Source organism: Arvicanthis niloticus, chromosome 9 (assembly GCF_011762505.2).
Source record: "Arvicanthis niloticus isolate mArvNil1 chromosome 9, mArvNil1.pat.X, whole genome shotgun sequence".
Taxonomy (NCBI): domain Eukaryota; kingdom Metazoa; phylum Chordata; class Mammalia; order Rodentia; family Muridae; genus Arvicanthis; species Arvicanthis niloticus.
This window is the reverse complement of record NC_047666.1, coordinates 51,809,324-51,836,796: the sequence shown is the minus strand read 5'-3', so window position 1 is coordinate 51,836,796 and position 27,473 is coordinate 51,809,324. Positions and strand designations below refer to the sequence as shown.

The 27,473-nt window shown below is 43.9% G+C and overlaps 3 protein-coding genes across 4 annotated transcripts in view; 1 reads left to right on the top strand and 2 right to left on the bottom strand.

The window, feature by feature from the left end:
• Positions 1-3,452: 3,452 nt before the first annotated feature.
• Positions 3,453-15,516, bottom strand: Brk1 (BRICK1 subunit of SCAR/WAVE actin nucleating complex). Its single transcript, XM_034512335.2, has 3 exons — positions 15,310-15,516; positions 4,297-4,379; positions 3,453-4,076 (listed from the first exon to the last, which is right to left on the bottom strand). Exons 1-3 carry the CDS (start codon positions 15,425-15,427, stop codon positions 4,050-4,052), a joined length of 228 nt encoding a protein of 75 aa, XP_034368226.1. The 5' UTR covers positions 15,428-15,516; the 3' UTR covers positions 3,453-4,049.
• A 4,301-nt stretch (positions 15,517-19,817) lies between these two features.
• On the top strand, positions 19,818-23,144 carry Fancd2os (FANCD2 opposite strand). The gene is made up of 2 exons (XM_076940272.1): positions 19,818-19,923; positions 21,846-23,144. The coding sequence occupies exons 1-2, from the start codon at positions 19,878-19,880 to the stop codon at positions 22,388-22,390; spliced, it is 591 nt and encodes a 196-aa protein (XP_076796387.1). The 5' UTR covers positions 19,818-19,877; the 3' UTR covers positions 22,391-23,144.
• The window catches only part of Fancd2 (FA complementation group D2), a 62,968-nt gene continuing 58,379 nt past the window's right edge, over positions 22,885-27,473 (bottom strand). Inside the window, exons 43-44 of one of the 2 annotated variants that reach the window (XM_076940270.1) lie at positions 26,508-26,609; positions 22,885-23,980 (exon numbers count right to left, since the gene is read on the bottom strand). In XM_076940270.1, the coding sequence (XP_076796385.1) occupies positions 23,909-23,980; positions 26,508-26,609 (174 nt within the window). In that variant the 3' untranslated portion in view covers positions 22,885-23,908. The remainder of the gene's footprint in view (positions 23,981-26,507; positions 26,610-27,473) is intronic. The other variant, XM_076940271.1, reaches the window with a different exon arrangement.

Sequence of the window (27,473 nt, the reverse complement as noted above, 5' to 3'; positions counted from 1 at the left end):
GCCAGCCTGCTCTACATAGCATGCTCCAGGCCAGCCAGAACTATAGTGTGACCCTGTCTCAAAAAACAAAACCAAAAGAAGAACTTAATCTTACACACAGTAAGAAGGTTACCTGGACACCTCAAAGCACCACAAAGATGAGGAAGTTACCAATGTAAGAGGCCAGATTCATTAGTGTCCTATAACCAGTATTTTTTTGTTGTTGTTGTTTTTCGAGACAGGGTTTCTTGGAACTCACTCTGTAGACCAGGCTGGCCCCGAACTCAGAAATCTGCCTGCCTCTGCCTCCCAAGTGCTGGGATTAAAGGCGTGGGCCACCACCGCCCGGCCCTACAACCAGTATTACCAACTGCTCTTTGCAACCAGGACCTTATGATAAAGCAACATAGTGCTAATCGACTTAACATTACCCTCACCAGACCCATTAAAACAAGTTTAATGAGAAAAAAAACAAAAACAAAAACATTACCATCACCAAATAAACATACTATTATCTGTAAGATAAAACAGTGAGCATTCATGTATAATCCCACCAAGTGTGTTTTCTTGCCCGTAAAATCCATCATTTTGCCCTCTTACTATCTCGTGGTACAGTCCCCATTCACAACATGAACCACTGACTATTGAGGCAACTGCAGAGTACCAGGTAACTAACACAGCTTTAGAAAATGGTCCTTTATCCAGGAAGAAATGCAGATAATGAACTTGAGTGTCTGCTAAAGGCACGCTATGAGTTTAGTAATACTGAAAAGAGAACTTAGCTCACGAGAATATTAGGTGTCTATTGTTCTATTTTTAAATGAAAACACTGGCTCATATCCCTTAGGCAAAATGCCTGTGATCAGATAGGACCCAGGTTTAAACATTTCATATACCTTGACCACAGCTTGAAGTTATTTGTGTATGTATGTTCAGGTCAGAAGTGGACCTTGTTTTTTATGGTCTCTGACTGAACCTGGAGTTGGTGATTCAGCTAAACTGACAGCCAGGCAAGCCCCAGGCATCCTCCCCTCTATGCCTCCTCAGCACTGGGAAAATAGAACTGCACCTTAGCTAGATTTTATATGGGTGTTGGGGATCCAACTCAGGTCTATTTGGATAGTAAGTATTTTACCAATGAATCTATCTTCCCAGCTCCTTAATACAGATTTTTTGGCTGCCTGTTTTGACTGCAACTTACCATGTCTCTCCCCTTTTGAGCAATGAACTCCAGAGAACTAGTTTCTCCTAGAAATCTCATGCTGGGAAAAGGATGGGTTCCTGGTGTCAGCCGGCAGGAGTGCTTGTCTCCCAGGAATATCACAGCATTCTGACTTGCAGGAGACCAAAACCAGGACAATGACTAGCAGGAATCAGATCTTAACTCAGTTGTCTCAACCTGTGGATCAAGATCCCTGGGGTCAAGCAACCCCAGGGGTCTTGATGTCACTTACTGGATATTCTGCATATCTGCACTTACTATTTATAACAGTAGCAAAATTTCACTTATTAAGTAGCAACAAAAATTTTATGGGTAGGGTCATCACAACATGAGCTATATCAAAGGGTCACAGTGTTGAGGGTTGAGAACCACTACTTTAACTGGACGGTATGTAGACGGTTTTTTCCTTTCTTTTCATAGCCAAGTATCAGAGCCATGGTTTTGCATTTATCGGCTTGGGAGCTAGTTCTTTGGAGGTAGGAATCTGGAACACTCTTCTCTGGAAGCATTTTCCTGTGAGGCCCTGGATGTCTTTGAACTCGATATAGACCAAGTGGCCTGAAACTCAAATCTACCAACCTCTGCCTCCCTAAATGTATGCAGCACCACGCCTGGCCAGTGTATACTTCTTGACTGTAAGAATCCTAATGAGGATGAGCAGGTGTTATCAAAGAACCTTTACTTCCTCTTCCCCAACGTGGCCACACTAAGGAAACCTTTTCTACTTTTTACCATTTCTTAACTGGCTTATTGAGGGCAGGGTAACAACTAGCTAGTCAGGGCTGCCAGGGCCTCAGGCTCTGACTATAACAGCTCAGGTAACAACCATGCAAGTCAAGTGTGAAAAGGCTCACCTGTGCTGTCACAATTTAGAAAGCTTTGGATTTTGAAAAATGTTGGATAAAAAAAAAAAAGACTCAGGCAATACTACTTAAAATGCCTAAACTTTAAGCAGGTTTTCTGCAAACACATGAATACAACACAACTCAAACCCTCCTAGTCATCAGTGTCCAAGGCAACATGCCTTCCTCAAAGCACCCAGCTGAGGGAGGGGACGGAAGGGGACTTGGGTACTTTTTAGGTTACATATGTGTAGAATTGAATATGCTTGACCCATGGGAAGTGGCACTATTAGAAGGTGTAGCCTTTTTAGAGGAGGTATATCACTGTGGAGGTGAGCCTTTGGGGTCTCATATATGCTCAAGTCTGGCCAGGGTGATGAGACTCTGCTGGCTGCCTTCATATCATGATGTAGGACTCTTGGCTCCCCCAGCATCATATCTGCTGCATGCTGCCATGCTTTCTGTAATGATAATGGACTAAACCTCTGAAACTGTAAGCCAGCTCCAATGAAATGTTGTTCTTTATGAGTTGTCTTGGTCATGGTGTTTCTTCACAGCAACAAAAACCCTAAGACAATATAGTCTGGGTGACCTCTGGTGTGAAGACCACAAGCCAGGAAGTCTGAGAAAGGGCAATACTGAATGTGCTTGTCTGGAAGAACAATGGGGCATGTTAACCTGAGCTGGACTTTGAATGTCAAATAAGGCTTGAATAGAGAGAAATTAGTGTGTGCAGAGCATGATAAACACTAACATACTCAGGGGAAGCTCTCTGTGGGGAAAAGCCTTTAGCAATAAGTTGGCTTAAGTCCATAGGAAACAGGAAGTCTTCGGTTCTTCTGTTTAAACGGCAGTATTTGCTCGAGAAAATTGGTGATTACATTTTGTACATGTGTACACTCATGCACAGGAATGCCACAGCATGCAGAGGAGATCAGAGGACAACTTCCAAGAGAAGGGTCTCTCCTCCCACCATGTTGGTCCTAGAGACAGAACTCAGAGTTTCAAGTTTAGAGGCAAGCACCCTATGTGTTATACCATCTCACAAACCCCAGTATTTACTTTCACAGGATGTTTATCTTATAAAACTAGTAGTCTACCTGGATACATTTGAACTGGGAAGATGCTAGGATTTCAACAGATCATAAACATCAGGTCTGATTTAATACTGTATCTTTTATTGGAGTCTAACACACCTATATAGTAAAAGTCCTTGGTAGTATCTGCTGAAAGACCAAATATTCCAGGCTGAGCTAGTTCAAGGGCCCAGGCAGGAGGAATACTGACTGGAGAGCTGCCTAGGCTTTAAGTCAGCTAAGGCTGCAGGTTTCTTCTGCTGGAGAGCACTCCTACACATCAGCCTCTGAACACTGAGCCCCTCTCCACTCTTGCCACCACAGTCACAGCAGTCAGACAAAGTTGAGTTTATTAGGGAAGCATGGGAGCCACCGATACCCCAAGTGACACAAAGAAAATGGAAAATGTCCCTTCAAGCCAACTGGGGTTTGAACTCCCAGAACAAGAAACTGGTGGGTTAGCAACAACATTTTCTGGCAACCACACTGCAGGACACGAGTCTCAGCCAGGACTGCCCCCACCTCTCACCGGTGGAGAGAAGGCTGACTGTTGACAGAAATCAGTGCAGAGGCCATGGGAGCTGTAGGGAAAGTCTGAGGGAAAGAGACTGAGAGGTGGGGAGGGCCTTAAAGAGTCCCAGCCTTTGCCTCTCAACACCTCAAACACATTGACAAGTAGTTCCAAACCAATGTTACTGAAAAGGGAAAAAGCCTAATGCTGTTTCCAAGGTCCCCTGGACTGCTTGCTCCCCCATGCCACATCACACCCCAGGGCACACAGCAGAGCCCAAAGGCCACTTTTGAAAAAAGAAAAACAAGAAAAAGCCCTGTTGCTCTGTAAGGAGAGGAGGAGGAGCAGAAGGCTGCTGGGCCTTTCCCACATGGCCAGTGTTCTGTACAGCAACTTCCCAGCAGCAGCGTGGCACAGTTCTAGGTGAGAGTCTCACCCTTTGTCACCTGTGAAAGGAAAACTGACATTTAGATAAAATGCAAAGGGACTAAAGCCATTTTTTAAAAAGTCCTATTTTGGATCCTGCACAGTGAGAAATGGTAGCAAAGGCAGCTTCAGAGAGTCCCAGACACCTAAATCCAGGCAGAGCAAGAACTTAGAGCTTCTGCAAGGCTGTTCTAAGTAGAAGCGTGTATTCCCTCTGGGGTAGTCTGTGGCCGTACTCACCCTCGCTTCAATGTACTCTATTCTCCGTTCAAGGGCTGTCAATTTCTCATTTAGTGTTGCGAGTCTTGAACGACAAGACATATCTGGTAAAAGGAGACTAATGTTCAGGATTAATGTCACTCCAAATGCCCGCACCCACACAAACCCTCTGGTGAAGATGAAACATTGTTCCAGGTACACATGGGGACTGGGGATATGCATTTAAGAATCAACTACTCAGATGCTGTGGAACACTGAGGGTGGCAGGCAGAGAAGAATCACCAAGGGAGATCCATGTCTTGTCTTGTAGCCAAGGCTAGTCTTGAACTTGCAGTGATCCTCCTGTCTTCAAGCTAAATTTATAGATCTTAAAAAAGTTGCTAAATTTATAAAAGTTGCTATAGCAGCAACATACAACTATATGTAAAGGATGTACAGATAGCTTGTCAAGCTGCAAACTGAGTGTCAAGAGAAGGGACCCTCTGAGAAAGGAAATACAGCAGCTCTTCAACCTACAGTATTTCCCTATAACCCCCTGGAAATTAAACTAGGGACATGCACTAAAGAGCACCAGCTGCTTCTTGAGCCCACAGGGCTGAGTGGGGGCTATGTTCCTCTGTTCCGGGCCATCACAAGCACCACACATGTTGCTAGCCTGGGAAAAGATCAAAACTCAAAACCTGAGTATGGTTTTAGTATGGTTACAGATCAGCAGAGGAGGCTTGTCCTAGATTACTCCAAGTTCAAAGCCCAGCACTGCAGCAGTGAGGAGAGTGTCTGGAGGGTTACAGCCAAAGCTAAGGCAAGGAAGGCAGGAAGAGGAGGTCCAGTGAGAATGGTGTCAAAAGCCCACACTACCTTCTGTGTCTGTCTGTCTGTCTCATGCTAATAGATCAAGCTGTAAGCTCTCAGCTACTACTCCAGTGCCTGCCTGCCTGCCTGCCTACTTTCCTGTTGTTATGTCCCCCACCATGATAGTCATGGACCCAACCTCTGGATCCGTGAGCCCCAAAATAAGCTCTTTTATAAGCTGCCTTGGTCACACTGTTTTGTCACACCAATTGAAAAGAAACAAATCGGTATCAGCAAGTGGGCTATTCCTATGACAGGCCTGACCATGCTGCTTTTTGAAGAAATGTGGAAGACTTTGGAATAGAAAAGCAGCTGAACACTGTTTTAATGGGCAGTCTTGATAGGAGCTAAAAATCTACCTGAGGTTAAACTGAAATTTTGGACTAATTTCTTTGGCAGAGGAAATTTCAAGATAGCAACTCTGTGGTTGAATTATTTATTAGTAATTACTCTTTTGCAGGTCCACAATGAAATAGAGCAAGCAGGGCAAGGAAAAATATAAAATACACAATTTGAGAAGAAAAAAATAGTCAGGAGATTTAACATTGCAGCCAAGGCTTATGCTGAAAGAGATAAGAAAACTGATGAGAAACAGAGTAAGGGAATGAGTACCCTCAGGGCAAGACCCCAAGCTAATCCTGCAATTTAGGGAAGAAAAAGGCATAAGGAATTTTCTGTTCCTAAAAGGCAACAACAAATCAAAGTTTATAAAAATGTAGGGGCCAGGCTCCATCCCCAACAGGCAGTATAACTTGGCAGTATTGGTCCTGTGGTTCTGGCTATAGAATCATGGATATATGAGAAAATGGGTTGTGGAATCTTCCTCCAGGATTGAGAGCTGCTGAGGTCAGGTGTGTGGTAGGGAGTCTGCCACATGTGAACAGCGAACACCGTGTAACAGTGAAAGTGAAGCCTGGATCACACTGGCGATCCCACTGTGCTAGAGCTGTGGGATATCTGCTTGGGAGAGCTGCAGACAGGGAGTAGAAATAACCCAAGAGAGAAGTATGCTGCAGTCACCAAGCTCTAAGGAAGAACCATATAAGACCTTTGATATCACACATAGAGACAGGATTTGGAGTTTGCCCAGCTGGGTTTTCATCTTGCTTAGTCCAGCATTTCCTTCCTATGCCACTCCTCCTCCCTCCCTGCTGGAACGGCAATGCAGACTCTGCCACGATATGCTCAAAGACCATAATTTGCTTTTTTATGGAGGTTACAATTAGGAGATTGGAATTTTAAACTATATTGAGACCATGGAAACATTTTTCCTTTTTCTTCCTTTTGAAGACAGGGTCTATGTAGGTAGGTATGGCTGTCCTGGAACTCTCTATGTATTAGACCAGGCTGAACCTGATCTCACAGAGATCTGCCTGCCTCTGCCTCCTGAATGTTGGATTAAAGTATATACCACTACACCTGACTATGAAAACTTTTAAAGTTACACTAAACTCATTTTTGCATTATGATATGGCCACAAGCCTATGAGATTCAGGGACTGAGTGGAATGTAGTGGTTTGAAAGGGAATAACCCTCATAGGCTCAAGAATTTGAATAGTTGGTGTGATAGTTTGTATATGGTTGGCCCAGGGAGTGGCACTATTTGGAGGTGTGACCTTGTTGGAATAGGTGTGTCACTGTGGGAGTGGGCTTAAGACCCTCACCACTAGCAGCCTTCAGATGAAGATGTAGACCTCTCAGCTCCTCCTGTACCATGCCTGCCTGGATGCTGCCATGTTCCTGCCTTGATGATTCTGAACTGAACCTCTGAACTTATAAACTAGCCCCAATTAAATGTCCTTTATAAGACTTGCTTTGGTCATGGTGTCTGTTCATAGCAGTAAAACCCTAACTAAGACAGTTGGTCCCCAGTTGACGGGACTATTTGGGAAGGATTAGGAGGTGTGGCCTTACTGGAGGAGGTATGGCACTGGGGTTTGAGGTTCCAAATCCCATGCTATTCCCAGTTAGGTCTCTCTCTCTGCCTCATGCTTGTGGATTAAGATATAAGGAGTAGGTGTACCGCTCCAGTGCCTACCATGTTCCCCACCATAATGGTCATGGACTCTAATCCTTTAGAACCATGAGCCCCAAAATGAGCTCCAAATGAAATGCTTTCTTTTATAAGTTGTTTTGGTCATGGTTTTTTGTCACAGCAATGAAAAGTAACACTGTCTCACCATTTTCGCTCTTGGAAGCTAATCAGTTACTAACCCTGGAAGACTGCTTCAGCCAACACCACAGAGACCTTACTGAACTAGAGAAACTTCAGTCAGTATCAAGCACATGATGAAAGCAAGATTCTACCTTTGAAAAGCAACCTTGACTCTTTCCTCTGCCTTTTCCAATCTTCTTTTACTATCTCCCACAGAATGTAATCTAGACTCCCTTAAAATGCCTTTTCTCTTCTGACTCCTTTACCTGAAACCATGAGACCCCTGTTCTCTCAACTGTCCTCAGCAACAGAGAAAGGAGAATAGTGATGGCTACTTCCCACTATCTCCTCCAACCCACATTTCTATCTCAATAACCTTTATTCTTTGGGTCTAAAATAGCTGCGAGATCACTCTGCACCATCTCCCACATGATGAGTCAACAGCAAGCTAACAACTTTCCTTTTCATCTCTTCTCTGGCTGCTTCTACAAAAGCATTCACTTTGACAAATCTTCCTACACTCTGATCCAGCCTCAAATTTGTCTCTGAGAGGTCTTACCAGAAAGATGTAAGTCTTTTGTTTTGTTTTGTTTGTTTTTTGGTCTGAATATATCTAAATTCCTAAGGATGAACTTCTCATTCTTAAGTTATTTGAGTCTCTGGCTGTTACTCTCCCCACTTTAGATAAACAGTTAAAAAAAAAAAAGTAGTAAGTAGGGGAGCGGGCTGGGCTGAGGAGATGCCTCAGTGGTTAAAGGCACCCGCATAAGGGCAGGAGTTCAGACATCCCGCAACTCATGTAAATGCCGGGTGGGAGGGCAGGGCAGCCTGCCTGCAATTCCTACCTCAGAAGGCTGAGATGGGATCCTCTTCAGGGCAAGAGGGCTAGAAAGATTAGACTTCATATCATCGAGCTTTGGGTTTCACAGAGAGATCTGCCTTAGTAAGGTGGAAGAGTATGACGATTCTCTTGTTCACGATACATGCATGTACACACACACATGCACGCGTGTGAACACACACTCACGTGAAAAAGACATTCACCCATTCTCATTAGTTTTTCAAACTTAGTTTTCATAATCCTTTTTCATACTTAGTTCCACTGACATGTAATTAACATGCCATACATTCATTCACCTGTAGGTGTTCAACACAATGCTGGGCCCTTCTTTTTAAACCTTACTACCTACTATTGCTGCCTCCTCTAGTTCCCAAGTCTGACTACAATGACCACCCTTACTTTAGAAACACGATACCTTAGTTTTTTTTAAAATTTTACATTTCTGTGTATGTTGTATACACATGCCCTGGCACATATATGTAAGTCAAACATAACTTTTGGGAGTGGTTCTTTCCTTTAGCTATGTAGATACCAGAGATTGAACTCAGGTTATCAGGCTTAACAGCAGGTATCCACTGAGCCATTTTACTGGCTCAACACTGTCACTTTTGTCAGGACTATCCAACAAGCCCAGGGTTCCATTTACTAGAATGTTTGGAAGCTCAAAAACAATTTCTCTGACAGTTGTATTTCCCAAGAAAAGAGATACATAGAAAGCACTGGAAGAGTGAACCAGGGAGGGCTCTTTCCTAAAGAGCTGTGCTGTTCTACCTGTCCATCTGGTAAATCAATCAGAACCCTAGAATGATACTCTGGAACTGGCTTATACAGATTAACACTGCTGAGAAAGACAAAATGCCCACCTCTAGACACAGGCTCCAGACTATGCCTCAAGTTAAATGTTTGCTTCATAGGCTATTTTAAATAAAAATAACAGGAGAGCATTCAGCAACTGAGCAACTCTGGACTCTGCATTAAAGTGCACTTTGTCCCCACTCAATAAAAGCAGGTCTTATCAGTGTGCTTGTTTGGATATCCATAGGATCACTGCCGACAATACTAACATGATTTCCTCTCTATATTTATTATTATTTAGTAAAGATTTATATATGTGAGTGCATTGTAGCTGTCTTCAAACACACTAGAAGAGGGCATCAGATCCCATTACAGATGGTTGTGAGCCACCATGTGGTTGCTGGGAACTGAACTCAGGACCTCTGGAAGAGCAGTCAGTGCTCACAACAGCTGAGACATCTCTCCAGCTCCTACATTTATTTTTTAGGTAAGATCTTCCCTACATAGCCTGGCCTAGCCCGAGACTAAAACTTAGTAATTCTTCTACCTGTTGCTTCCCAAGAACTGGGATTAGATTACTGGAATGTTTCACTACATTTGGCTTTCTTTCTCTCGATTATTTCATATACTACCTTATCACAACAAAAATTAATACTAGCTTTATCTCAAAATGTCTTCTGGGCTTGTTTGGTGGGTGTTGGGGTGTGAGGGTGGAGGGGGTTTATTCTATTTCCAGACAGTGGTTCCTTATACAGTTCTGGCTAGACTGGAACGCATTACGTAGCCCAGGATAGCTTTGAATTGGAAATCCTATCTCAGCCTTCTGGGTTCTTGGATTGCAGGTGACTACCAATATACCAAGCCCTTGACTTGTTTTTAAAGTCAAGTTTTAGTTCCTGGATGAGTCTTGGGAGGGAAGAGTCTGAGATCTGCAAAGGAGAAATATTCCTTTTCCTGCGTTACAAGGGAGAACTCTGCTGAGATGTCTGTATCACATGTATAAATCACATTTTACAGAGGACAAAATTGATTTTTTTTTTTTTTTTTTTTTTTGCTGCATCCTAGATTGGAGAAATGAGCAGGATTCTAATTCTTTAGGAGCAAAAAGAAATGGCCTACATGGCTGTTATTTTCCCTGAAGATATTAAAGACCCTATGTCTGGAGTCATTGCTAGGTGGTTTTTGAAATAGTTGAAATTAATACTTTGAAGAAAAGAGTAACTAATTAGAAGGCAGAACCTCATTATGATACACAATTAAAAGCTAAAGCAATTTAACTGTTAGCTGAGCCTTTAGGCAACCTCCTGGTTGACAATTCATGCTTGATACATGAACTTACAGAGACATCGTTAGGCTGAGTCCTAAGGAGCAGCCAGTCTGGTGGTGTGGCATAGCTGACTTAGTAAGAACTGCATGGGGTCTAAGGCTGCGTTCTATGCGCTCACCACACCTCCTAAGCTCTGGTACGAATCTATAAGGTCTGTACCATTTACGATAACTAACTCAGTGGTACTAAGATTCTATGGTTGAGTTTGAAAAGGCATTTGGAGTTCTTTGAAAATTACAGCAAACTCAAGTCCCTACCCTGACACAGGGTGCGTAACCAGATACTCTAAAGGGAGAATGTATTCTTTCTAGGTGGCTAATGACTGTCTGAATAACTTTTACTCTTACAGTTCCAGCTTGTGGTTCCATTTCAGTGTCGGACAACTGCCTGAACCTGAGGCCACACAGATGATGACACACAGTCACACCTAACACTGCTCTGTATTGTGGGTTGTGTGAACTTTCTTTAAAAAAAAAAGGGGGGGGGGGCATTATCACAGACCACTGGTCTGCATTTTTAGATTCTGCCCTGATTCTGAAGCTAATGTGTGCATTATAAGAAGTATAAAGGAGGCCGGGCAGTGGTGGCGCACGCCTATAATCCCAGCACTTGGGAGGCAGAGGTAGGCGGATTTCTGAGTTCGAGGCCAGCCTGGTCTACAGAGTGAGTTCCAGGACAGCCAGGGCTACACAGAGAAACCCTGTCTCGAAAAAACCAAAAAAATTAATTAATTAATTAATTAATTTAAAAAAATGTAAATAATGTTGGAAGGCTGAGATGGAAGAATCTTTTGATCCTTCAAGTTGGAGACCTAAGCCTAAAGAACATAGTGAGACTTTTTCCTTAAAAAGGGGAGGAAAAAAAGTAAAAAGAGCAGGGTGCAATGATGCAGGATTTTAATGCCAGAACTCAGGAGGCAGAGGGCCAGACCAGCCTACACAGCAAGCTCTAAGCCATCCAAGGCCAGCCTTGTATCACAAAACCTTGTCTCAAAATAATAACAGAAGCTTTCAGATTGACTGTTCCTCAGCAATTATGTAACCATCCAAGGAAAGGGAAAAACTTACTAAAAGACATGGAGACTTGTCTCAAATCCCACCCCCAGAACAAAAACAAACAAAACAAAAAGGCAATAAACTAAGAAAAGAAAACCAGAAAGAGCAGGGTTATGTGCACACCTGTCAACTCCTTCAGGGAAGCTGAGGGAGGAGGACAAGCTTGAGTCCATGTGAGATGCCCTTGGCCAGCTTGGGCACACCATGGTACCCTATTTCAAAAGACAAACACACAAAAAAAGAGGAGAGGATGAAGGAAGAATGGGAGAAAGAAGAGTGAAGATAGAAAGAAGAGAAAGAGGAGAAAGTGAACAGTACTCCTAAGAGATTTTGAATTATGACAATAGGTATAATAATACCTATTATCTAGCCCTCAAAGGAAGATTCAAAGTTCTAGGTCATTCTGGAAACTTAGACCCCGTCTAACAAATTTTGTCAGTAATAAGACATACTTTCTTAGGGTGTGTACATATCAAAGGTAAAATATATGTGGACTAAAGTTTAAAGTAGCCAGGCCTGTATACAGACACAGGCCTATAGTCTCAGTTACATAGGTGAATCAGGACTTGAGCCTGGCCAGGGGTTAGCGGCCAACTAGTTGTACAGTGAAACCACAACTCAAAAACAAAATAATGTTTATTAGTACAGGCTGGTAATATAGATTGAGTACCATTTATGAACTGGATCTCTAGCACCAAAACACACACACACACACACACACACACACACACACACACAAAAACACATCCCCTCCCCCTGTCTCTCAAAAAACCCACAACAAAACAGCCTGATGTGTACACACCTTCAATGCCAGCACCTGAGCAGATCGTCCTGAGTTTACGGCCACCCTGGGGTACACATCTGAGCTCCTGGTCAGCCAAAGCTGTATAGCAAGTCCTTGCCTCAAAAAACAGAAACAAACCTAGAAACCTTCAGACTGTGATTGTTCCATGGCAGTTGGGTAATCATCTGAGGGAACAGCTTACGGATGCAATTCAGTTAGAGTGGAGTTGCTGTTACTAAGACCCATATTTGGAACCATGAGATGTTACGTCACTGTTAAATTTTGAAAAGCAGACCCAATTTAACAGGAATTTTGGTGCTTTGCTAACTGAAATGCCATTAGATACTGTATGCACATCTCTATTAGCTCCTACCAGATAAATGAAGTCTTGTAATATTGCTTGTTAAAACATTCTTTGTGAGTGATTTTTCCAACTACTTCCCCTTGCCTCTCCCAACTAGGCCAAAGACTCAAACTATGCTCAGTCCATCCTGCGCCCCCATCCTCCTCCAGCACAAAACACTTTAGGTTTTTTTGTTTTTTTTTTTTTTTTTTTCCTGAGACAGGGTCTTATTTTTTAGCTAGACTGACCCATGGTAATTCTCTTGCCTCAGCCAGACAGGATTACAGGTATAAACCACCATACAAGGCTATTTTAATTTCTTTCATTTGATTCTTACTTGAGGAAATGTTTTTCAGTAAGGAATGCTGTTTAAAGAAAAAAGAAAAGAAAAGAAATATTCCAGTTCTCTGGCAAAATAGGAGACATCAACCATGTGAACCAACATAGAAACAGTTACACAGAAGTACACACTCAACAAATGCAATTCTAGCATTCACAAGGTCCTGAGCCAAACCCAAAAACCTCCACAGGAAAACTAGTCTGTGGGCAGCAGGACAAATGATCACTTCTCAAAACTGCTTTAATTCAGTAAAAAGCAGTCTAAAGTCATCAGTTCTAACTGTGAACACACCTGCCTTCGCCACTCAATCACATTCCCTTCTTATTCCTTAAATCAACTTCTGGGATACGTGAACTCTTTCACTGACAACAGTTTTCTACTAGGACCTCCACAGCAACGTGGGTGTGAAGCTATAGCACGGACATTTACAGTTTTGCTGGTCTCTCAGTAACTGGTGTCTTTAACTAACTCCATTCCCTGTTGAGAAAATCCATGTAAAATTATATAGAGTCCTACGCACTTTGTAAGTACACTTCTAATTCCAGCACTTGGGAGAAAAGCCAAGAGGGTCATCACAAATTGGAGGACATCCTGATTTGTGGAGTTCCAGGCCTGCATAGATAGACAGTAATTATCTCAGGAGGGGAAGGGAAAAAAAGTTGAAGGAGAACCAAGAATTCTAGCAATTTACAAGACTCAAAACCAAAATGGAGTAGGAGCCATGGAGGATGGGTGGACAGATTAAGATCTCTCATTTATGTTGTATTTGAAGGTGGGTGTGGGCATGTGTACCACTGTAGAGTCAGAAGACAACTTGTGGGAGTTGCTTCTCTCCTTTCACCTTGTGTATCCTGGGGATTGAATTTAGGTTGTTAGACCTGGTGGCCTTTACCTGCCATCTCAACAACCTGAAAGAACTCCTCTGAATACAGAAAATGGATTTTTCTTTTAATATCGGTAGTCTCCCTTCATATATGTCTCTGTCATATCCCCTGGAACTGGAGTTATGGACAGCTGTGAACTGCAACGTGGGTCCTGGGATTTGTACCTGGGTCCTTTGCAAGTGCTCTTAACAGCTGAGCAACCTCCTCTCGAGCCCTAGAAAATGGTTCATTTTTGTGGCAGTTTTGAGGACCAAGCTGGTCTCAAATGCACAGCACTCTTCCAGCCCTTGTCTCTCAAGTGCTCAGAGTACAGGTGTGAGCCGCCAAATACAGCGGGAAAGAGTTACTGTGTTTCTCACTGCCCTCAAACCTGTGTAAGAACCAGTTAGGCCTGCTGTTTTTTGCTTTGCTCTACCAGGCTGAACTCAAACTCTCTTTGAAGCAGATGGCTTTGAGTTCCTTCTGGTCCTCCCGTCTCTGCTTCCCTGTGCTGCTATTAGAGGCACGGTGTGTGTGCTAGGCCAATACTCTACTGCCTGGACATCCCAGCCCCGTAACAATCTGTTTCCGTTTTCTTTTTGTTCTCTTTTCTAAAAAACAAACAAACAAACAAACAAAAAAACACCCAAAAAGCAACCAACCAAACAAAGAAGAGGGGGGAAAAACAGAGAAAACTCTTTCCTTTCCAAGGAGTGGGAGATGCCAGCGTCTTGTGCATGCCACTCTGGAGCCCAACCCCTGAACTACACCCCATAACTGAAGCTGTTATTCGGTCACCTTTCATTATACTACTTAGGACTCAACAGGTCTTTAGCTAGAAAATAATCAATTTGTTTTAATTTTTTTTTTCAAAATATAGCACTCTCTCCCAAAGATTCTGAAAGTTGCTAATTAGTAGAACCAAAGTGCTCTAGTTGAAAAAGATCACTGGATGCAATCTGCACGAAGGAACCCTTCCAGAGACCATAAGGAGTCTGTGGCAGGTTTTCAGTCCAGAAGGCTAGGAACAAATGCAGAAAGAAATCAAGACTGTCACCAGCCGGCCACACCTAGGAATAGTTTTTTTTTGAAAAGTGGACTCTGATGAAAGCATCTGCCCTGTTAAATCCGAGGAACCAGACAGAAGCATCCAGAACACGTATCATGAAGCAGACACAGGGCTACAATAGGTATTTCCGAGGCCCGAGAGGTCACCATCCCTTACAACCCTCAGCACTAACACCAAAGGAAGCCAAGGATGAATGAACGGCAGGGGAATGGTTAAACGGGGGCAATAAAAGGCATGACACTAAGGGGTTTCGGACTTGTTCCTGAGGGAGATGGACAACTACCAGGAGTCTCTTAACAGTAAGCGAGACCGTGACACGGCTGCGCACTGCGTGCCAAGTGGAGACTGGCAAGGAAGCGCAGCGCAAACCAGGACGGATGATGGATGGGCCTAAGAGGCTGGGCAGTGGGCGTGCTGACGTGCGCAAGTGGGGCAGGGCAATGGGCAGGGTAGACCCACGGTAATGGCCTAGTGAGAAACAGGATGAGGGGACATGGGCCGGCGGGGAGCGAAAGAGGAAGCGAGTAGCCGGGGAGACGCGCCTCTCCTCAGCGCCGTCGGCCGCCTCCGATGCCTCCCTCCTCCCAGCCTCCCCTGCTCGCCCGCTGACCGAAAGAGTTGAGAAAGTCCGAGATTTTCTTGATGCTGCTGGTGATGATCTCAATGTACTCCCGGTTCGCCCAGTCCTGGTGAATCTCCCGCTGCACCGGATCCTCTTGTCCCGCCATGGCGGCTGCCTAAGGAAGAGTGACTGCGCAGGCGCTGCGACCTCCACAGGCCTCCAGCGCGCTTGCGCTGCCAGCCCGCGCCTAAGTGTTCGAGCCCCAGAAAGGCCTGGCATAGGGGCGCGCAGGCGCACACTACCTCCGTTTACCCTGCGCTCTAGCTTGTCTTCTATGCAGGGGAAAACAAGACTCCTCCACTTGCGACTGAGAGCTACCTTGTCCCCGCCTTCAAGCACCCGCTGATCATTAGCAGGTCTTGTCATTAGGGGGCGTTCCTGCCTCTGCCTAGGGTTGCTCCAAGCTCTCTTGCACCTTGTCAGCAGAGGTGGGCACAGTCCACGAATCCTGTTTATTCAAAATACTTTTCATGCTTGGGTCACAACTCTGTTTATTCTCGTTTTCTTTTAAAACTTGTTGTTGTTTGTTTGTTTTTCGAGACAGGGTCTCTCTGTGTAGTCCTGACTGTTCTTGAACTCCCTCTGTAGACCAGGCTGCCCTCAAACTCATAGAGAACCGCCTGCCTCTCCCTCCGAAGTGCTGAGATGAAAGGTGTGGGCCACTACCGCCAGGTTAAAATTATTTTATTTACTTTATTCGTATTATGAGTGTGAGCGCCTACGTGGCACAACACGCGGGCAGAAGTCACAGGACAACTTGCAGGAGTGGGTTCTTCACCTTTCATCTTGTGGGACAGAACTCAGGTCTTCAGGCTCGGTTGCAAGTGTCTTTATTGATCAAGGCATCCCACCAATTCTGAATCTCCATATTTACCAAATGAACAAAATACACTTTTAATGTTAATATCCAGTGATGGACCCGCTGAAGCAAAATGGCAAGTCACAGTGTAAACTAATGCAATTTCTATCAAGAACTGCAAAAACAATCTCCAACCTTTTCACCTAATCATTTCATTAAGAAAATCGTTAAAGGAACTGGTCATTGTCATTGTTGTACATGCTTGTAATTTCAGCACTCAAGAGACTAAGGCAGGGTCTGGTGAGCTGGCTCAGCACTGACTACTTTTCCAAGGTCATGAGTTCAAATCCCAGCAATCACATGGTGGCTCACAACCATCCGTAATGAGATCTGATGCCCTCTTATGGGGTGTCTGAAGACAGCTACAGTGTACTTACATGTAATAAATAAATAAAAGCCTTTGGGCTGGTGGGAGCGGGGCTGGGCTGGAGCAGGACTGGAGTGAAGGGGAAAAAAAGGACATAAGCCACCACACCAGTTTTTAAGAGAGAGAGTGAGGGAAAGAGGGAGGAGGGGGAGAGAGAGAGAGAGAAAGAGAGAGAGAGAAAGAGAGACAATGAGAGAGAGAGAAAGAGAAAATGAGAGAGAGAGAGAGGAAAGAGAGAGAGAGAGAGAGAAAGAGAGAGAAAGGCAGAACACCTTTCCTGTGTATAAGGCCAGCTGGAATACACAGCAAAGCCCAATGAGAAAAAACACTAACCATAAGAATTTGGCCTTGAGTTAATGTCTGCTATAAAAATTGCAGTAAAGCCAAACAATGGTATAGTCAATCCATGTGCGGTGGTTTGAATAGGTTTGGCCTGCATAAATGTTTGAATGCTTGGCCCATGGTTGAGTGGCTCTATTAGGAGGTGTGGCCTTGTTGGAGTGGGTGAGTCACTGTGGGCGTGGGCTTTGAGGTTTCCTAGTGTTCCAAGTCTGCCCAGGGTGGAATCTCCTGGCTGCCTGTAGAAGACAGCCTCTTCCTGGCTGCCTTCAGATCAAGATGTAGAACTCTTGGCTCCTCCAGCACCAAGTTGGCCTGCTGGGTACCATACTTTCCACCATGATGATAATGGACTGAACCTTTGACATTGTAAGACAGCCCTAATTAAATGTTTGCCTTCATGAAAGTTGCCTTAGTCATGGTACATCTTCATAGCAATGGAAACCCTAACTAAGACACCATGGAACTATATCTTTGTAGATCAGGCTGGCCTCAAACTCAGAGATCCACCTGCCTCTGATTCTAGAGTGCTGTGATTAAAGGCATGCCCCACAACCACCCAGTGCCAAGGTATGAAATTTTTAAAATTTAAACTTAAGCATCTCTTTGGGGGTAGCATCTTGAGAATGGAATGGCAGCTCCTGGAGTTGGTTTTCTAGAGCCAGATGTTACAGAAGCCTGAACCTAGCCCAGCCCAGCCCATTCTTTCTGCTTCTCGTTCCCTGTGTGATTTCTTTCTCCATATATATGTTTTTTCCATTTGCCAGGACCAGGGGCAGTGTTTTGTTGTGCACTGTATGTGTATATATGTGTGTGTGTTTCTTTCTTCCTAAGAAGGCTGGCTCAGGCATTTCACTGCAGTTGGTTAATGTAGGGAGACTCTGGCTTTGCTGGATCCCAGTGGTTCTAATAGCAAATGGTACCTCCCAGAACATGTCTCCCCTGATCTGGGCAGACTGCACAGAGGACTGTGTACAGATTGTCACAACAGTATGAATACTTCTTTATCCAATAATTCAAATCATCTGATCTTGGCTTTGGGGACTTCTATGTTTAATGAAAATGACGTACAATAACTACAGTTTCATTTGCCTTTTAAATATCAGTCACCTCTTAATCAGGAGGAAGAAAAAAACAGACAGAGAAAAAGTTGCAAGTTCAAAAGCACTCACCTCTCTTCCAAGTCTTATACTTTTCTACTCTCTCTGGTTTCTGATTTTCATCCAAATTCTTTTTTGTTTACTCCTTCTGTAATTGGTATACATGTATACACAGTGGGCACTGGACACACCTGAAGACTCTGTAGGTCATCCAAACCTAGATCTCTGCCTGACCCCAATCCTTGAGTCCTTGGTCTCAGATAACATTATTTCAAAGTCCATCTTTACGGCTAAAGTGTTTTTACCATTGTGCTTTTCTGTGTATTCCAGGCCAGGCATCCCGCTTAGTCTCATGAGTGGTGAGATTACAAGTGTGTACCAAAACGCCCAGCTTGTCCAACAAATTTTTAAATTAAGAGTTCTACAATAGCCGGGTGGTGGTGGCGCACTCCTTTAATCCTAGCACTTGGGAGGCAGAGGCAGGCAGATTTCTGAGTTCGAAGCCAGCCTGGTCTACAGAGTGAGTTCCAGAACAGCCAGGACTACACAGAGAAACCCTGTCTCGAAAAAAAAAAAGAGTTCAACAATAAAGGAAATGCAGGCTAATTTTGTGTTTAAGAAAAGAACAGTATGGGCTGGAGAGATGGCTCAGTGATTGAGAGAACTGACTGCGTTTCCAGAGATCCTGAGTTCAATTCCCAGCAATCACATGGTGGCTCATGACCATCTGTAATGGGATCACAGATACCTCTTCTGATGTGTCTGAAGACAGAGAGAAACAGTGTATACATATACATAAAATACATAAATAAATCTTTTGAAAAAGAAAAGAATAGTATGTTGTTAGTTCATCAATTCTCCCTCCAGACACTTGCATAGTATAAGAGACTGAAATTCCTGGGGTGGGGGCAACTCCTGCCTCCACAGCCATTCCTACTAATGAAAGCACAGCCTTACTTTTGCCATGGTAAACCTCGTGTCTCAGCGTTGGACACAAGACAGCTGCATCCTGAGGTTTAACAGAAGACAGAAGTAATTATGGGGCTGGAGAGACTGCTTAGCAGTTCAGTAACTGACAATCTCACAGAGGACCCAGTTTCTTTCTTTCTTTCTTTCTTTCTTTCTTTCTTTCTTTCTTTCTTTAATATTATTTACTTTTATATGAATACACTGTAGCTGTCTTCAGACACACAGGCATCAGATCCCATTACAGATGGTTGTGAGCCACCATGTAGTTGCTGGGAATTGAATTCAGAACCTCTGGAAGAGTAGTCAGTGCTCTTAACCGCTGAGCCATCTCTCCAGCCCGAGGACCCAGTTTCTAATGGTCCTTTGCTGGCCCCAAGGTCTCCTACACAGATATATTGGACATAAACCCACACAGGGAAACATAAACTTAAAAATGATCTTTTGAAGTTAGAGAAGACAAGTTTTCCAGTCAGAAAGTTAAGGGAAGTTGAGGGTTTTTTTTTTTTTTTTTTTTTTTTCCTTCTCTTTTGAACATTTATAATTCTCTTTTCTTGCACTGGAGTCCTTCCAGTGCAATAATAAAACCCTTCCAAACACTGGAGCACAGTGTGAGCCAGGATATAATGAATAAAGATTAACTTAACGCTAACTACAGGTCCTGGAACTTGACCACAGCCTTTGATGTGGGGGGAGGGGGTTATCCTCTATGCCCCTGTCAAATGCACACAAGTGTACTGCAGGGGTAGGGAGGAACTGAAGGTGTGGCTGGAGCTGGAGCTGTCCTGCATCAGATGCCTTCCAGAAGAGCACCTCCAGCTACAACCCGCTCCCCCCACCCCACCCCACCCCCACCCCCCGTCCGGCCCCTTCCTCCGGGGTCCTGAGTCACAAAGGCGGTTGCTAGGCGCCAAGTGGAGAAAAGATGCGGCAGCTACCCTGGAGCGTGCAATCCGCGTGGAGTTCAGTAGGTGAGTCCCCCGACCCCGGATGGTGATGGTGGGTCCAGGCCCGGGCTCTCACCGCTGCCCCGGCCTTGGCCAGGGCCGTGTGGCTCCCGCTCCGGGGGAGGGACTTCCAGGGAGACAAGCCTATTCTCCAAGCACTCCAGCCTCTCGGGATCTTTTCACAGTTCATGAGGACTTCAGTTGCACTTTGGCGCTGCCGTCCCCTTTCCCAGGTGGGGAAATCGAGGATCCGGGTTCCTTAGAAGGAAGGTGCCAATAAAAAACGATGCCTTTTTGGACAGGGGAACCAAGTGTTCCCTGTGTTGGGCCAGAACAGCAGCTTGTATAGAATCCTAGTTCACCCCCTACCCTTACTCCCTGTGATGCTGGGGACTGGGGCAGAACCATTTTTGTTTAAACCTTGTGTGATGGAGTGGGAAACCTGGAGTCCAGAGCCCTCCCATCCCTATTGGTTTAAGCTGGACATTGGACAAAGCTCTTGTTTCCTTTTGCTGTTTTTTAGGAGATGAGTCTATAAATGGATTTAAAAAAATATCTAGAGGCATTAATACTCTCCATGCACTTTGCCATGGCGGTGTGCCAGACACCCCCTCTAGGTTATTGTTTTCAGACAAGGTCCCTATGCAGCCCAGGCAGTTACTGAATTCATAGCAATTCTGCTTCAGCCTCTCAAGTGCTGAGATGACAGCACTGGCTATATGCTCTTACATTCAAGGTGTCTAGCACTGGGTGCCGCTCATAAGCAGTTTGGAATAGACAGCTGTACTCCGTGTCAGCTTCTCTTCCTAATATGCAGCTCAGATGTGTGAACTTGAGCTATAGCAACTTGTGAAGGGACTGCATAGACTGAGAAAATCAGTAAATTAACTCCGTCCTAATCATTGTCAAAGGGCATTTTCATTTTGAAATGTTACATATATATGTATGTATGTATTGAACCTCACTATGGAGGTGTCAGCTTTTGGTGACAGTAACGACTGACAATCTGTGTTGCTGTTGAGGAGACAGAGACTTAGACTTGACTGAAAAAAAAAAAAATGCCCCACATGGGAGCTGGGAACCAAATTCAGGTTCCTTGAAATAGTAGCAAGTATTCTTAACTGTTGAGCCAGCTCTCTAGTACTTTGGTGGAGGAAGAGGGCAGGGAGCTGGGTCTCACCATGTATGAGTTCTGGCAGGTTTGGAATTCAGTATGTGAAACAGTCTTGCCTCCAACTTGTAATGATCCTCCTACCTCTACCTTCCAGGTGTTAAGAATATAGTAGGCATACATAAACCACCAATCCAGGGACTGTTTTATGCTGGATGTCTCCATAGGTCTAGTGAAAACTGAAGGTTATTTTAAAAAGTCACACTGTAAGTAGTCTGCAAACTGTAAGGTGCAACAGAATCTTTGGGGGATTTGCATATGTGCAAACTTCTGGACCCTACCCCACATTTCTAATTCAGTAGGTCTGAGATGGGGCCCCAAGAGCTTGCATTTTTATCAAATCCTTCATAATATTAAAACTGCTAGTTCAAGGGTTATACTTTGAGAGCTCTGACGAAGTACCAATTTCAAATACTTGTAAGACATAGGCCGTTTTCTTCTCCTCAAATCATGTCTTGTCATGAAGTCCAGCCACTTTTGCCTCCCAGGCCCTACCCCAAGGCATGGATTAAGTTATCCCATTTCAGACAAATCTGTATCATCTATAGTTCTTTCTTACTGGGGCTTAGAAAGGTTTAATGAAATTTTAGTATGCACAGCAGTTGCCAAATTCAGTGTCTTGCCCTTTCTAGACCTGACCCGTCAGGTACTGGCATCTGGTGTGCAAGAACACTAAGCTTGTCAGTAATGAGACAGCTGTGAATTTGCATAGCCATGCTTCTCTCCTCCCCAAAAGCACAGCAGGGAAATTCCATGTCTGATTCCTTTCCTTTAGGACTGCCAATGGCAGGCTACCAGCTCTGGTCACCATGGACCCCACTGGATGAGAGTTTCCAATGGCTGCGGCACACTACACCCACCCCTTCCTCCAAACACCCTTTTAGGGCCTCTCCTTGCTTCCCCCATACCCCTTCTGACCTTGAAGTGCAGTTGTGCCTTCAAGAAGTCACACTTGTCTTAGACAGCCCACTTGTGGAACCTGGAGAGAGCCCCAAGTTACCCTGTCACACATCAGAGCTCCGAGCCGTGAGTAACAAGAAAGGGGTGGTGAGGAGGCCCCAGCCGGTCCGCCTCAGTGGAGTGGATTCTGTGTTTGGTAGGGTCATCACAGCCCAGCCCCCCAAGTGGACCGGAACCTTCAGAGTTTCAGACAAGTCAGCCTTCTGCAAAATAATCAGCAGGGAGCACCAGTGGCCTACTGGACTTAAGGAGCCTCAGATCCAAATGACAGTGACTATGTGCAAACAGATGCTACGCTCAATCCTCTTGCTGTATGCAACTTACAAGAAGTGCACCTTTGCCTTGCAGCACTCCAAGTAAAGGGTCCCCATTGGGCCCCTGTGCTCCATACCATGCTCTCTGGTATGTACCCAAAGCTTGCACAGACCTATCCACATAAATCAAACTGAAATCATGCCAGATATTTTGCCTTTAGGTCAAGCTGTGACAATTCAGGAGATCCCCTCCTCCCTTTCTGTTCAGAAATAGGACCAATGACACTGAGCAAGAAAGAACATTTTCACTCTAAAGCTGAATGGCCATTTAAAAGTTAACCTAACCTTGATGTGCACATGTGATAATGATTACCTTATCATATAAATAAGCCAGCCTAGTGTGAGCACAACTCAGATACCAAAGACAATGATGAGCTGGTGAAGAAAGGGATGCCAAGAAAAGACAGGTATGGATCTCTGGGTACCAGAGGATGAAGGGGTCAAAAATCTGTACATGGGTTAAGGACTAATTTAAAAACAGCATTCCCTCCTCAAACCAATGTGAAGAAGAAGAAGAAGAAGAAAAACCAAAACAACAACAACCCAACAAAACATAACTTTAATACCTGTCTGAGTAAAAACATTAACAAACATTAAATAATCTTAATGGCACAGCAAGAAAGAGCCTGGCAGAAGCTCTGAGACTGGGCTTCCTGGCAGAAGACAGAAGAATCCCCTATTTTAGCTCCTGATGTTCTATTTCTAATAAACTACAATTATTTTGTATGATTTTTACAAATAGATTCTAGGCATAATTCAGAATAATGTGGAAATAAATACTATATATACATACAATGCCAGCACATGTTTGATGATCTCTTCCTTCCTTTTATACTAATAACCTAGCGTTTTGAAAGGGAGCTGGTAAGGTGGCTAAGCATGTGAAGGTCCAGAGTTGGAACCTGGAACCTATATGGTTCAAGGAGAGAGCTCAGTCCCATAAGTTGTCCTCTGACCTCCACATCTGCACAACGGCACATATATGCCCATACACACATGTACAAAAATAAATGTTTAAAAATTCAAAAGTAATGTTCAAGACTCTCCTGGTCAACTAAAACCACAATAGCCAGGGCTATGTAAAGAGATCCTGACACAAACCAAGCCAGAATCATTGATAAGAAGGTCGAGTCATTCCTCTGGGAATATAATATGGGACACACTTTTAGGGCACCAGTATGATTACACAAACAGCAACTCAATCTTCCCTAGTCCTTGAAGAATGAGAGATCTAAAGTGAGGAAAGAGGGAGCTGAGGCAAAACTCAGAATTCATTTACAAAGCCTACATTTATCTTCAACCCCCAAGGCCCAGCTAGAGCACCTACACTGCAGCTCAGCCATGCTCATCCAAACCACTGACGGACGCCGCCCTGGACCCCTGAGCCAGGGACCTGGAGGTTAGACAATTTGTGAAATCCACTGGGGAATTAAATAAACATCCCTTCTTTGGACAAACAGGATGCTTCTGGATAGATAGACAGACACGAGACTTAAACCTCAAAGAGAAAATGAGTAGAGTCTGCCAGGTAAGCAGGGCGGCTCTGTCGCTCGCTCGCTCGGCTCTAACTGGAGCTGTCGTCACTTTCATCACTGTCCTGGTCCTTCTGCCCATCAGTTGCTTCATCTTCCCCATCCTAAGGGATAAAGAGGAAAACGAGTACTTTAGGCCAGTTCTCGAAATCCTGCTCTCACAGATGTACACTATACCATTTTCATTCTTACAAGCAATGAAGAGTTAAACATGTTGTAAGCTAAAGCAGATGCTCCCTTCCTGTTTTCTTTTTGCTTTGAGACAAGATCTCATGTAACTCAAGACCTCTCACACTTACGTTGCCAGGAAGGACCTTGAGTCTGTGAGCTTCCTCCACCTCCACTTTCCAGTACCTCCAAGGGCTGGGATTACAGGTGCATTCTACCACGCTTAGCCCCCTTCCAAATTTGATTGTTTGAGATAGGATCTCACTATGTGGCTCTTGACTGGCCTTATACTCAGGAGATCCACCTGCCTCTGCCTCCCAAGTGCTGGGACTACAGGCATGAGCCATCATACATACTTAGTTCCCCCATACTCCATAATTCTTGACATAAAATTATAACCCAAAGCCATGGAGAAAGGTGGGCTGTTGAGACAGGGTCTCACTGTGTAACCCTATCTAACGCAAAACCTGCTATGTAGGCCAGGCTGGCCTTGAACACCTGATCCATCTGCCCCTGCTTCCCTAGTGCTGTGATTAAAGGTGTAAGCCACTACAGTTAGCCCAAAAGGTCATTTAAATACTGAACTATTTACAACTGAAGCAAATCTGCATGATCTTTAAATAAACCAAAGTTCCCTACCAGTTCTTCAGGCATAAAACACAGAAACAAAGTCACATTATCAAGTCAATATATAGAGCAAGCCTTCATATGGCACAACTCTGGAGGATTGTGAGTTCAAGGCAAGCCTGGGCTACATAGCAAGATTCTGCACACATAAATAAAAGGAATAGCCGGGCAGTGGTGGTGCACGCCTTTAATCCCAGCACTTGGGAGGCAGAGGCAGGCAGATTTCTGAGTTTGAGGCCAGCCTGGTCTACAGAGTGAGTTCCAGGACAGCCAGGGTTACACAGAGAAACCCTGTCTCAAAAAACCAAAAAAAAAAAAAAAAAAAAAAAAAAAAAAAAAAAAAAAAAAAAAAAAAAAACCCCAAAAACAAAACAAACAAATAAATAAATAAATAAATAAAAGGAATAAACAGGCAATCTGTCTATGTGTTGTGTATAAAAAGCAAAGGTTATTACGAGTCATGGCATATACCAACAGGAGTCCAGCACGAAACTGACTTGCTCCTCTATTGGACACATTTGTGCAGTAGAAGCGTAGCATGCTGACTGCCTTAGATCCTATGAGAGTAAGCAGGAGAGGTCCAGAATAGGCCTAAAGTAGAGCCTTACAATCAGACTTCATAGTGGACAGTTTCTGTGCACAGCTTCTAGCTAAACTGCCTGGTTTGCAAAATTAACGCCAATCCTAATGCACACATTTTCTTTAGCTTACTTTAGATCTGTAACAGCAGTTGTCCACAGAAAACACTGTGGATTTATATTATTTCTCTGCTTTGGCAGCTTGACTCTAGGCTTCTGCTTTCATGTTTCTATTTTATATGTTAAAACAAGTTGACAGCCACTGTTATTAAGAGCACTGGCTGTTCTCCCAGAGGATGTAAGTTCAACACCCAAAACGCACATGGTGGCTTGCAACATTAATTCCAGTTCCGGGGGATACAACAACCCTCTGCTGATACCCACAGGTGCTGCATGCACATGGTACACAGAAAAACATGTCCAAAAAACCACTCATAGCCGGGCAGTGGTGGTGCATGCCTATAATCCCAGCACTTGGGAGGCAGAGGCAGGAGGATTTCTGAGTTCGAGGCCAGCTTGGTCTACAGAGTGAGTTCCAGGACAGCCAGGACTACACAGAGAAATCCTGTCTCAAAAAACAAAAAACAAAACAAAACAAAACAAAACAAACAAAAAAAAAAAACCACTCATAATCATTCAAACCACACACACGTACATTCAAAAAACACACAGATAGAGACACACAAACACATACACACCCCTAAAATGCCCTGGCACAGTAGTTCATGTCTTTAGTCTCAGCAGTTGGGAGGCACAGGCAGGCAGATCTCTGCGATTTTAAAGCTAGACTGATCTACATAGTTCCAGGCCAGCCAGGACTGCCAAACAAAAAGTTAAAATGGTTTAACTCATTTTTAACAATGAACATGTTTGTCACTTCTCCATTCTAGAACACTTTTATATACAAGATCATGGAAACCTGGGTGCTATATAATAGAAGAAAAAAACACCTCCACTTTGTTTCTTGTACAGAGGACTGAATGCACAAACGTGCAAATGATAACTAAGTACATGTTCTACCATTGAGCTATGACTGCCCTCAGGATGCAAATTTTCTACATACCTTCAGAGGATGTAATTGAATTTTATAGATCCCAAAGCATTCATATAAGTTTTTGTTTGTTTGTTGTTTGTTTTTAGGGAATGGAGATGGGCACAGAATTAACAACGGATACATAGAGAAAAATCCTGTACTTTCTGCTAATAAAGAATACTTAATAAAATAGTCCAGCAATGCCAGACCAGCCTGTGCAGATACCTCTGTTGCTCTGTTCCTGGAGACGTAGGATGTCATGCCATCCTCACTGTCCTCTGCAGTGCTCTCTGGAGAAGAGGAATGCTGAGAAATAATTTCTTCGCCCTAAATGTAGAAGAAGCAAAACAAATAGTGGGTTACACCTTTATGGTTGGGGAGGCTGAGTTTCTAGGTATTAGAGAAGAAATATTCTAGGCATTCAACCCCTGACTGCATTCAGGGAAGCTCTATTCAGTTCCAGGTTTCTGAGATGCCCATTGAAATGATACATAATTCTATTGTATTTTTTATTCTAGTATTACACTAGATTTTATACTAGATGTTGTATTGGTGACTCTCTTAATGCCAAATACAAATCTAAATTGTCCCAAAGGCTAAGTCAGAACTTAGAAGAAAATCAAAGTTTGCAGCTAACATGGGTTACATAGCAAGATCCTGCTGCCAAAAATAAATTTCTCCATGCCTCAAGGCTTATAAGTACCACACACCAACCACAAATAGCCAAGCAGAGTCTGAGGAGTTGTCTAGACTAAAACCCTGGCTCCACTGTCTCATCGCTAAATGGTCTGTGAAAGTTACTATCCTGAGCTTCAGTTTTCTCCAGAAAACAACAGAATTGACTTCATTAAGTTTGATTTAAATAAAGAAAACCACTGTTCTATTATTTTGCACACATACCATTATACAATTCAGCTAGAGGGGCTGGAGAGATGGCTCGGCAGCTGAATGTTTACTGTTTTTACATGGGACTCAGGTTTAGTGGTAGCTCACAACTGCTTATAATTCCAGTTCAAAGGAGCACAACACCTTCTTTTGGCCTCCTTTAGATCCTGCCATACATGTGGTGCACATAAACTCATAGAGGTACACATACACACACACTTTTAAAAGTTAAATTAAAAACAACCCTTGGCTAGTATGATCGAGGAGGACTTGACCTTGGAAGTGAGTGATGCTGAAATCTCACAG

Coding starts and splice junctions, on each gene's coding strand:
- Fancd2os (XM_076940272.1), top strand. CDS start 19,878: ATGCGGCAGCTACCCTGGAGCGTGCAATCCGCGTGGAGTTCAGTAG. Junction 19,924..21,845: donor ATCCGCGTGGAGTTCAGTAG/GTGAGTCCCCCG, acceptor CCTTTCCTTTAG/GACTGCCAATGGCAGGCTAC.
- Brk1 (XM_034512335.2), bottom strand. CDS start 15,427: ATGGCGGGACAAGAGGATCCGGTGCAGCGGGAGATTCACCAGGACTGG. Junction 4,380..15,309: donor GGACTTTCTCAACTCTTTCG/GTCAGCGGGCGA, acceptor TCCTTTTACCAG/ATATGTCTTGTCGTTCAAGA. Junction 4,077..4,296: donor TAGAGTACATTGAAGCGAGG/GTGAGTACGGCC, acceptor TTCCTTTCACAG/GTGACAAAGGGTGAGACTCT.